Raw genomic sequence first — 12300 nt, 5'->3', positions numbered from 1 at the left:
CTGATCTTAGCCTATGAGGTTTGAGGCTAATACACCTCTGTCTGTACAGTAAGTATCTCTACTAACTTGATAACTGCTACTTTAAGAGGCAAAGAAAAGGAGGTATGACTTGACCTTGGATTTTATTTCTCCATCTATTCATTCAATGTATGCCATAACACAACTGTTCTATGAAACAGTAAACACAGGTAGGTAATGTTGAGTACAATATTTGTAATATTAACACCTCTTAAGTAGATTATACAGTAGGGTTAAACAAAATTTCCAGAAATCCGGGTAAGAGTATCCCTGGATTTCTTGCTTATACCCTTCAGATTCCAGGAATATTTCAGTCGGGATTTGTGGAAAACCTGGGAATTTTGGGAAAATTCTACAGTAAGGTTTGACTTAAGTAAAGAATGTTGCAGATCTTCAGTACCTTGATGGGATGCAAAATTCCTGAAACTTTCCCAGATTCCCAGGTTTGGAAAAACAAAAACTAGAATTGGCAAGGAATAAGGAGGAAATCTGGGAATCCTCCAATGGGTATTTCTGGGAAAACCTAGGAATTGTGGGTATTTTGCAGCCCTAATGGTATGTTGTTCATGGATATATATGTATGTTATAAGGTAACGGGGTTGATGGCGACCTAGTAGGTTAAAATAAATAAATAGACAATTCAAGTAACAGGACAGGATAGCACTTTATCCTTCGATGGTCAATCTGGAAGACTAGTTATACAACACTTGAGCAGTACCAGTCAACAGTTGGGACACACCTACTCATTCTACGGTTTTTATTTTGCTATTTTTCCACATTGTAGAATAATAGTGAAGACATAAAACTATGAAATAGCACATATGGTATCATGTAGTAACCAATGTAGTGTTAAACAAATTAAACAGATTCTTCGAAGTTGCCACCCTTTGCCTTGATGAAAGCTTTGAACACACTTGGCATTCTCTCAACCAGCTTGATGAGGTAGTCACCTGCAATGTATTTCAATTAACAGGTGTGCCTTGTTAAAAGTTAATTTGTGGAATTTCTTTCCTTCTTAATGCGTTTGAGCCAATCCGTTGTGTTGTGACAAGGTAGGGGTGGTATACAGAAGATAGCCCGATTTGGTAAAAGACCAAGTCCATATTATGGCAAGAACAGCTCAAATAAGCAAAGAGAAACGACAGTGATTTAAAGGCACACTTAACCAGCATGGCTACCACAGCATTCTGCAGCGATACGCCATCCCATCTGGTTTGCGCTTAGTGGGACTATCATTTGTTTTTCAACAGGACCCAACACACCTCCAGGCTGTGTAAGGGCTATTTGACCAAGAAGGAGAGTGATGGAGTGCTGCATCAGAGCCTGGCCTCCACAATCATCCACTCTCAACCCAATTGAGGTGGTTTGGGATGAGTTGGACAGCAGAGTGAAGGAAAGTAGCCAACAAGTGCTCAGCAAATGTGGGAACTCCTTCAAGACAGTTGGAAAAGCATTCCAGGTGAAGCTGGTTGAGAGAATGCCAAGAGTGTGCAAAGCTGTCATCAAGGCAAAGGGTAGCTACTTTGAAGAATCAAAAATATAAAATATATTTAGATTTGTTAACACTTTTTTGGTTACTACATGATTCCAAATGGGTTATTTCATAGTTTTGATGTCTACATTATTATTCTACAACGTAGAAAATAGTAAAAATAAAGAAAAACCCTTGAATGAATAGGTGTGTCCAAACTTTTGACTGGTTCTGTATAAATATATATATATATATATATATACACACACACACACACAAAAACACCGTTTCTCTGAGTAAGAACTAACTAAATCTAGACCAGAACATGAAGGGCTATTGTTACCAACAGAAGGCACAACTGATGGGACATAGAAATTGAGAGCATAGAATAAACACATTTTACATTTATACATGAACATCAAATACACACCCTGAAGAACTTCTCTGCAAATCACATCTAACACCACCTCTCCCTGAAGAACCTCTCTGCAAATAACATCTAACACCACCTCTCCCTGAGGAACATCCCTGTAATCACAACATCTAACACCACCTCTCCCTGAGGAACATCCCTGTAATCACAACATCTAACACCTCCTCTCCCTGAGGAACATCCCTGTAATCACAACATCTAACACCTCCTCTCCCTGAGGAACATCCCTGTAATCACAACATCTAACACCTCCTCTCCCTGAGGAACATCCATGTAATCACAACATCTAACACCTCCTCTCCCTGAGGAACATCCCTGTAATCACAACATCTAACACCTCCTCGCCCTGAGGAACATCCCTGTAATCACAACATCTAACACCTCCTCGCCCTGAGGAACATCCCTGCAAATCACATCTAACACCTGCTCTCCCTGAGGAACATCCCTGCAAATCACATCTAACACCTCCTCTCCCTGAGGAACATCCCTGTAATCACAACATCTAACACCTCCTCTCCCTGAGGAACATCCCTGCAAATCACATCTAACACCTCCTCTCCCTGAGGAACATCCCTGTAATCACAACATCTAACACCTCCTCTCTCATCCATCCAACATGTTTGTCTTACAAACAACTTCAGGGGCCGTACATGTATGTATCAAGCGTCTCAGAGTAACTTGTTCTGTTTCACGTAATGTATTGCACTTCTACACCTGTACAGTCTGAATGTCTGTAAGTAATGTGTTCCGTATCCGACTATGCTTTCTGGGTTGCCTTTGACGGGATTGATAAAGTTGTGTTGAATTGAATCAGTGATGTAACGTTTGTAATGTAGGCCCACTGTACGTGCTGCTGGTATAGTATTAGATGGAGGTATTAGGCCCACTGTACGTGCTGCTGGTATAGTATTAGATGGATGTATTAGGCCCACTGTACGTGCTGCTGGTATAGTATTAGATGGAGGTATTAGGCCCACTGTACGTGCTGCTGGTATAGTATTAGATGGAGGTATTAGGCCCACTGTACATGTTGCTGGTATAGTATTAGATGGAGGTATTAGGCCCACTGTACGTGCTGCTGGTATAGTATTAGATGGATGTATTAGGCCCACTGTACATGTTGCTGGTATAGTATTAGATGGAGGTATTAGGCCCACTGTACATGTTGCTGGTATAGTATTAGATGGAGGTATTAGGCCCACTGTACATGTTGCTGGTATAGTATTAGATGGAGATATTAGGCCCACTGTACATGTTGCTGGTATAGTATTAGATGGAGGTATTAGGCCCACTGTACATGTTGCTGGTATAGTATTAGATGGAGGTATTAGGCCCACTGTACATGTTGCTGGTATAGTATTAGATGAATGTATATGTACAGTAGGCTTAAATGATATAACTGTGCTCCAACAATGCCTCCTCCTTGCCCCTGAGGATATCAATACAGGTATATTCACTCCTCCTTGCCCTTGAGGATATCAATAAAGTTATATTCACTCCTCCTTGCCCTTGAGGATATCAATACAGGTATATTCACTACTCCTTTCCTCTGAGGATATCAATAAAGTTATATTCGCTCCTCCTTGCCCTTGAGGATATCAATACAGGTATATTCACTACTCCTTGCCTCTGAGGAGATCAATAAAGTTATATTCACTCATCCTTGCCCCTGAGGATATCAATAAAGTTATATTCAATCCAACTGATTAAGTTCTCACTGTGTTTTTTTGTAAGGTGTGAGAGCCTGGCCTGGCCTCACATGATGACGTTGTGTCCTCACCCTCTAACCATGCCCTCGTTCCTTGTCTTGTTGCCCTTAAAGACAGGGAGATATAACAACGTTTTGTTGAAATTCATTTCAAATAACATTTTAGCAGTTCAGTTTTCAGTGCTCAGGTCCTCTTCTGTTTCCTGAATTGAATCGAATCTCATTGAACCAATTCAGTTAGTTGTCAGTGCTCTGCTGCTGTTCTTCCTCTTCTGTCTGTTTCTTGCGTGCGAGGTGGGCCTCCCGGGCAGCCTGCAGCCTCTGTTTGGGATACAGGACGAAGGCGAGGGCCACGCTGGCTGTACCGTCCCCGCTCTGCCGGGAGAAACACAGGAAGGTGGCCCACAGGAACGCACAGCAGCCCATGAAGACTGTCCTCAGGTACAGAGGCATCAGGATGAAGTTTAGGAACTAGGGAGGGAGGGAAGGAGGGAGGGGGAAGGAAAGGGAGGGGGTGAAGAGGGAGGGAGAAGCAGAGGTAGGGGTGAAGAGGGAGGGGGTGAAGGGGGTAGAAGAGGGTGACAGAGAGGAAGGGGGAGATAAAAACAGGTGTCAGTTTGAAGTGCATCAGAAAAGAACACTAGTATTGTATTACAGCACACTGCACATGCACCACTGACTGACAGGTGTGTGTGTGTGTGTGTGTGTGTTATAACAATTGTTGTGGAAATTCACCACCATGTCGTGGAAATTTCCATCAGGGAAACCAGAAGTCAATCTTAAATGAATCAGTGTTTATTGTCAGTGTGCTGGAGAGGTTCCAACCAACTCAATGCACCATAGTACACATGTCAATCAGGAGCTCTGCTGGGGCAGTCCCAGCTGTTGTCTTATATACAGCCATACACAGACATGTTATATTTGCATTATTTAGCATTATTAATTAATCATTACCGTTTTGTTTCATTCATGTGACAGATCAATACTGGTTCATAACATGTGACAGACCAATACTGGTTCATAACATGTGACAGACCAATACTGGTTCATAACATGTGACAGACCAATACTGGTTCATAACATGTGACAGACCAATACTGGTACATAACATGTGACAGACCAATACTGGTTCATAACATGTGACAGACCAATACTGGTTCATAACATGTGACAGATCAATACTGGTTCATAACATGTGACAGACCAATACTGGTTCATAACATGTGACAGACCAATACTGGTTCATAACATGTGACAGACCAATACTGGTTCATAACATGTGACAGACCAACACCTCACCAGGCTTCTTCTCTCTAAGCTGAGACCTTGAAACAGAGATATCTTTAGTTCTCAAAACAAGGTCTGGGCGTACTGACAAATTGCAGCTACAGATAGTGAGGATTCGTTCAGTCAGTCACTTGCATGAACACAGCCATTAGTTATTAGAACAGCACATGAATAGAACACAGACATTAGTTATTAGAACAGCACATGAATAGAACACAGATATTCGTTATTAGAACAGAACATGAATAGAACACAGACATTAGTTATTAGAACAGAACATGAATAGAACACAGACATTAGTTATTAGAACAGCACATGAATAGAACAGACATTAGTTATTAGAACAGCACATGAATAGAACAGATATTAGTTATTAGAACAGCACATGAATAGAACACAGACATTAGTTATTAGAACAGAACATGAATAGAACACAGACATTAGTTATTAGAACAGCACATGAATAGAACAGACATTAGTTATTAGAACAGCACATGAATAGAACAGATATTAGTTATTAGAACAGCACATGAATAGAACACAGACATTAGTTATTAGAACAGAACATGAATAGAACACAGACATTAGTTATTAGAACAGAACATGAATAGAACACAGACATGAGTTATTAGAACAGAACATGAATAGAACACAGACATTAGTTATTAGAACAGCACATCAATAGAACAGACATTAGTTATTAGAACAGAACATGAATAGAACACAGACATTAGTTATTAGAACAGAACATGAATAGAACACAGACATTAGTTATTAGAACAGCACAAACATAAAAAATTCCAGCACCATGTTATGACATCAGATCATCACTTCAACAGAAGATGGTTATCTCTAACAGTAAATAAACATCATACTGAAATAGAACTGTGTGTGTGTGTGTGTGTGTGTGTGTGTGTGTGTGTGTGTGTGTGTGTGTGTGTGACAGTACTGTATTGACACAGCACAGGCTCAACCGGATGTTTATAGTAAATTCCTCTGCATGTGTATTAGTTGGTGGGGACATTTCAGAGCATGACGTTATGTCTTCACACAATATAGTTTATCATCAATACACTGGGATATTTACAGGACAGTGATACACTGTCTATCAATAGCATCCTTATCATTTACCTGCATGAAAGGCCAGTACATGAGTCCAGTCTGAAATTCAAAGAGACAAGAAACATGTTAATAATCAAACCAAGTCAAATACGGTATTCCAAGAGCTCCGATCTAGCACAGATACTTCACATCATAAACTGACTAGCAGGTCTGGTCTGTCTGCCTCTCATTTATGTCTTCCTGTCTGTCTGTCCGCCTGTCTGTCCGCCTGTCTGTCCACCTGTCTGTCCGCCTGTCTGTCTGTCCACCTGTCTGTCCGCCTGTCTGTCCACCTGTCTGTTCGCCTGTCTGTCCTCCTGTCTGCCTGTCTGTCCACCTGTCTGTCCTCCTGTCTGCCTGTCTGTCCGCCTGTCTGTCCGTCCATCCGTATCTATGCCTGTTGAGTTTATCTCTCTGTCTGTATTTCCTTTATAAAGTGGATTGTCAGACTGTGATAATAAAGCACTTTAAATAAAGCTTGATTTTCCACTCGTTTAACAATCAGAGACTTCTTCCAGCAGCACCCCTCTCTATATGTCTAGAGCTGTATTCCTACCACTCAGATCAATGGGACTTCTTCCAGCAGCACCCCTCTCTATATGTCCAGAGCTGTATTCCTACCACTCAGATCAATGGGACTTCTTCCAGCAGCACCCCTCTCTATATGTCCAGAGCTGTATTCCTACCACTCAGATCAATGGGACTTCTTCCAGCAGCACCCCTCTCTATATGTCCAGAGCTGTATTCCTACCACTCAGATCAATGGGACCTTCCAGCAGCACCCCTCTCTATATGTCCAGAGCTGTATTCCTACCACTCAGATCAATGGGACTTCTTCCAGCAGCACCCCTCTCTATATGTCCAGAGCTGTATTCCTACCACTCAGACCAATGGGACTTCTTCCAGCAGCACCCCTCTCTATATGTCCAGAGCTGTATTCCTACCACTCAGATCAATGGGACTTCTTCCAGCAGCACCCCTCTCTATATGTCCAGAGCTGTATTCCTACCACTCAGATCAATGGGACTTCTTCCAGCAGCACCCCTCTCTATATGTCCAGAGCTGCTCGTTATTTGTTTTCCACTGGCAGTAATAGTCATGCATTGCAGTATCCCTGGCCGCCTGCCCATTGCTGCGCAAAAGCGGTGCCATAATCTGGGTTAATAGGGGGTGAGCTCACACCAGGCAGGCGGAAGGTGACTTTCCTTCTCTGTCTGTATGCGTGGGCCGGCCGGCCTCTCGGTCGGTTCCGGTTCGTTCTGATTTCATCTTACCTTGTACGTGTTGAGGAACTTTTCTCTCCAGTCCTCCAAGACATCGTCTTTATTCTCCAAGAAGCTCACTCCTGCAGAAGAAGAGGAGAGAGTACAAACTGTAGGTCACACTTGTGACCATTTCACGCATCACTCAAACCTCGTGCATTTGCACATGACCTTTTGAACGAGTACACGTTAGAACACTGCAGTCCGTTCATCACAATAAGCATTTACAAATACACACATCCAAGGTTAGGCTATAGGGTCAGGCTATAGGGTTAGGCTATAGGGTTAGGCTATAGGGTTAGGCTATAAGGCTATAGGGTTAGGCTATAAGGCTAGGCTATAGGGTTAGGCTATAGGGTTAGGCTATAGGGTTATAGGATTAGGCTATAGGGTTAGGCTATAAGGCTATAGGGTTAGGCTATAGGGTTAGGCTATAGGGTTAGGCTATAAGGCTATAGGGTTATAGGGTTAGGCTATAGGGTTAGGCTATAAGGCTATAGGGTTAGGCTATAGGGTTAGGCTATAGGGTTAGGCTATAAGGCTATAGGGTTATAGGATTAGGCTATAGGGTTAGGCTATAGGGTTATAGGATTAGGCTATAGGGTTAGGCTATAGGGTTAGGCTATAGGGTTAGGCTATAAGGCTATAGGGTTAGGCTATAAGGCTATAGGGTTAGGCTATAGGGTTAGGCTATAAGGCTATAGGGTTAGGCTATAGGGTTAGGCTATAAGGCTATAGGGTTAGGCTATAGTGTTAGGCTATAGGGTTAGGCTATAGGGTTAGGCTATAAGGCTATAGGGTTATGCTATAAGGCTATAGGGTTAGGCTATAAGGCTATAGGGTTAGGCTATAGGGTTAGGCTATAGGGTTAGGCTATAGAGTTAGGCTATAGGGTTATAGGATTAGGCTATAGGGTTAGGCTATAAGGCTATAGGGTTAGGCTATAGGGTTAGGCTATAGGGTTAGGCTATAGGGTTAGGCTATAGGGTTGGGCTATAAGGCTATAGGGTTAGGCTATAAGGCTATAGGGTTAGGCTATAAGGCTATAGGGTTAGGCTATAGGGTTAGGCTATAAGGCTATAGGGTTAGGCTATAGGGTTAGGCTATAGGGTTGGGCTATAGGGTTAGGCTATAGGGTTAGGCTATAGGGTTAGGCTATAGGGTTAGGCTATAGGGTTAGGCTATAGGGTTAGGCTATAAGGCTATAGGGTTATAGGATTAGGCTATAGGGTTAGGCTATAGGGTTATAGGATTAGGCTATAGGGTTAGGCTATAGGGTTAGGCTATAAGGCTATAGAGTTAGGCTATAGGGTTATAGGATTAGGCTATAGGGTTAGGCTATAAGGCTATAGGGTTAGGCTATAGGGTTAGGCTATAGGGTTAGGCTATAAGGCTATAGGGTTAGGCTATAGGGTTAGGCTATAAGGCTATAGGGTTAGGCTATAGGGTTAGGCTATAGGGTTAGGCTATAAGGCTATAGGGTTATGCTATAAGGCTATAGGGTTAGGCTATAGGGTTAGGCTATAAGGCTATAGGGTTAGGCTATAGGGTTAGGCTATAGGGTTGGGCTATAGGGTTGGGCTATAGGGTTAGGCTATAGGGTTAGGCTATAGGGTTAGGCTATAGAGTTAGGCTATAGGGTTATAGGATTAGGCTATAGGGTTAGGCTATAAGGCTATAGGGTTAGGCTATAGGGTTGGGCTATAGGGTTAGGCTATAGGGTTAGGCTATAGAGTTAGGCTATAGGGTTATAGGATTAGGCTATAGGGTTAGGCTATAAGGCTATAGGGTTAGGCTATAGGGTTAGGCTATAGGGTTAGGCTATAAGGCTATAGGGTTAGGCTATAGGGTTGGGCTATAAGGCTATAGGGTTAGGCTATAAGGCTATAGGGTTAGGCTATAAGGCTATAGGGTTAGGCTATAGGGTTAGGCTATAAGGCTATAGGGTTAGGCTATAGGGTTAGGCTATAGGGTTAGGCTATAGGGTTGGGCTATAGGGTTAGGCTATAGGGTTAGGCTATAGGGTTAGGCTATAGGGTTAGGCTATAGGGTTAGGCTATAAGGCTATAGGGTTAGGCTATAAGGCTATAGGGTTAGGCTATAAGGCTATAGGGTTAGGCTATAGGGTTAGGCTATAAGGCTATAGGGTTAGGCTATAAGGCTATAGGGTTAGGCTATAGGGTTAGGCTATAAGGCTATAGGGTTATTGGATTAGGCTATAGGGTTAGGCTATAGGGTTATAGGATTAGGCTATAGGGTTAGGCTATAGGGTTAGGCTATAAGGCTATAGAGTTAGGCTATAGGGTTAGGCTATAGGGTTATAGGATTAGGCTATAGGGTTAGGCTATAGGGTTAGGCTATAAGGCTATAGGGTTAGGCTATAGGGTTAGGCTATAAGGCTATAGGGTTAGGCTATAAGGCTATAGGGTTAGGCTATAGGGTTATGCTATAAGGCTATAGGGTTAGGCTATAGGGTTAGGCTATAGGGTTAGGCTATAGGGTTAGGCTATAAGGCTATAGGGTTAGGCTATAGGGTTAGGCTATAGGGTTGGGCTATAGGGTTAGGCTATAGGGTTAGGCTATAGGGTTAGGCTATAGAGTTAGGCTATAGGGTTATAGGGTTAGGCTATAGGGTTAGGCTATAGGGTTAGGCTATAAGGCTATAGGGTTAGGCTATAAGGCTATAGGGTTAGGCTATAGGAGAGTAGCCTAGCCTGGGCCTATTACCCAATGGACATGACGCATTGGTCTGTTTCTATATATAAGGTAATTCTATGTAGGCCACTGTAGAAAATTCGAAAATTGTTGTAGGCTACAATAGATACACTTCTATTAAACTTTCCACAGTAAAATGCACGTTACCTGTGTAGAAGACACTCGTTGCCAAGGGTGATGCAAAACTTTGGTCCAGGAGCAGTTTGCGGAAAAGCATTCCGGGAGATTTTCCTGGGAAACGGCTCTCCAAAGCGCGCAACCAGAAATAATTAAAGTTTCCATGGAAGCTGATGGCCACTATGGCAACATTTCTGGTGTGTTTCCAGTCCATCTCTTCTCTTTGTGCGATCATCTGATGAACGAAGTCGCCGCCGGCAAACAGGCAGCCATACAGAGTAACGTTGGCTAGCCATGGGAACCGTTTAACCGCTTCTTTTAATACGGCTTTCCTCATTTTCAACACGTTCATTTTGAACTGAAGTGTTCTACGACAACACAACAGAGTAGAATATAATTGTGTAGTTAGTCCATTGTTGGGGTGAAACTTCAAAAGGAAAGTTGTCCTCTGCCTTTCCAAATCGTCCGAGGTGAAGAAACACACAGGTTGAGAGAGGCACCGGTCGGTCAGTGGCAGAACAGCGGCCCTGGAGCAGGTTATAGGTTAAGTGACCTACCCAAGGGCACAATGGCGGGATAGATATTTTAAAGTTCCTCCTATTCACACACTTGGCATGCCAGCTAAATGTAGTCTACGCTTGTATACCTGACATTGTTATCTGATGTTAGTGAGCAAGCAGAACCCGAAAATACATTAATATTAGCCAAAAGGTTTAGACGTTACTTCCAACCATTAAAGTACTGTTACGCATTCTTAGATCTGCTTGTTTTAGTGAGAAAGTAAAACGGCTCCATCACAAAAGGTCCCACAAGACAGTGTTGTAACGCACCGAATCTGCCACCATTCCGTTGGGTCTCTTCATTTTGGAATCCAAACGGGAAAGGTCCGTATTTAGCTCTCCGGTCATAGCTCATCTAGCCTCATTAACCGTTAGGACTACACACATTCTATCCTTATAACAACGGACTCATTTGATAATGGAAGAGTAGCGAAATCCATCGATACGTTACATTTAAAGCATTTCATTGGTCCATTCTAGATCAACCCGTCCCTGTATACCGACCAGTACCGTACAGTATCAGGTTGCTATCTACGAAATCCATCCTGTGCGTCAACCGTTAATCTAGAGGATTGTCCCGTGAGGCGCTCAGATTTATAGCGCGCTTCAACAACTCCACAAATCTCAATGACCCGGGTTAGTTTTTAGACCAATCAAATGTGTTGTTAATCTGTGAAGCTGCGAGCACTGGACACTGCACTTCACTTTTACACGCATGTATGGTGGCCGGCGGGTACTTTTACGCACGGCTCTCTCTCTCTCTCTCTCTCTCTCTCTCTCATAGATTTTTTTTGGGCATGGGAAACATATATTTACATTGCCAAAGCAAGTGAGTAAACAATCAAAAATGAAAAGTAATCATTACACTCACAAAAGTTCTAAAGGAATATATACATTTCAAATCTCTCTCTCTCTCTATCGCGCGCACACATAGAACAACTAACACAGAGCAATCAACATTTAAAACCAACTTTTTTATTATTTTCATTGGATAAGCATACCAATTTGTTGTTTTCTAAGAGAGTTTCTGTCTGACATGCTTTAACCAATGATGACAAGTTTGGACAACAGTTTGATTTATAAAACCTTAGAGCTCAAATAAATGCAGTGTCTTTGCCTAACTATCATCGATGGGTGGTCTTGAAACGGTATACAGACAGAAACATGGCTGTCTATCACCACTAGGAGGTGGTCTTGAAACGGTATACAGACAGAGACATGGCTGTTCATGTGGCTATATACTGTATATTATTATGTTTTTAGATAGAGATTTTATTGGGATCCCCATTAGCCGACTCCAATGGCTAGTCTTCCTGGGTTCCGACACATAACGAAAAAGACATTACAGACAAAAATACTTAACGATTGACAAACATTTTAAAACGTTAATATGTAGGGGAGAGGGGTTGTGTTGTGAGATGTTGTTTTATTCGTTTTTTTTAAAGCTAATTTAGCTGTTTTCTTGACTACTAGTAAAACAAATGTAGACTGAACTGTATGCTATTTTCATACCATAATAAGCACCATCGAGAGCATCCTGACCGGTTGCATCACCGCCTGGTATGGCAACTGCTCCGCATCTGACCGTAAGGTCGCTACAGAGGGTAGTGCATATGGCCCAGTACATC

At 42.4% G+C, this 12300-nt stretch overlaps 1 protein-coding gene across 1 annotated transcript; it reads right to left on the bottom strand.

Annotated features, from left to right (window-relative positions):
* Positions 1 to 3642: 3642 nt before the first annotated feature.
* On the bottom strand, positions 3643 to 11404 carry LOC115173486 (mpv17-like protein). The gene is made up of 4 exons (XM_029732004.1): positions 10143 to 11404; positions 7293 to 7363; positions 6049 to 6078; positions 3643 to 4101 (listed from the first exon to the last, which is right to left on the bottom strand). The coding sequence occupies exons 1-4, from the start codon at positions 10462 to 10464 to the stop codon at positions 3868 to 3870; spliced, it is 657 nt and encodes a 218-aa protein (XP_029587864.1). The 5' UTR covers positions 10465 to 11404; the 3' UTR covers positions 3643 to 3867.
* Between the last annotated feature and the right edge of the window lie 896 nt (positions 11405 to 12300).

The sequence above is a fragment of the Salmo trutta genome, chromosome 1, assembly GCF_901001165.1.
Source record: "Salmo trutta chromosome 1, fSalTru1.1, whole genome shotgun sequence".
In the NCBI taxonomy this organism is placed as follows: Eukaryota; Metazoa; Chordata; class Actinopteri; order Salmoniformes; family Salmonidae; genus Salmo; species Salmo trutta.
This window is presented reverse-complemented; position numbering and strand designations above follow the sequence as displayed.

Coding starts and splice junctions, on each gene's coding strand:
- LOC115173486 (XM_029732004.1), bottom strand. CDS start 10,464: ATGAACGTGTTGAAAATGAGGAAAGCCGTATTAAAAGAAGCGGTTAAA. Junction 6,079..7,292: donor AGTTCCTCAACACGTACAAG/GTAAGATGAAAT, acceptor TTTGAATTTCAG/ACTGGACTCATGTACTGGCC. Junction 4,102..6,048: donor TGTACTGGCCTTTCATGCAG/GTAAATGATAAG, acceptor CTCCCTCCCTAG/TTCCTAAACTTCATCCTGAT.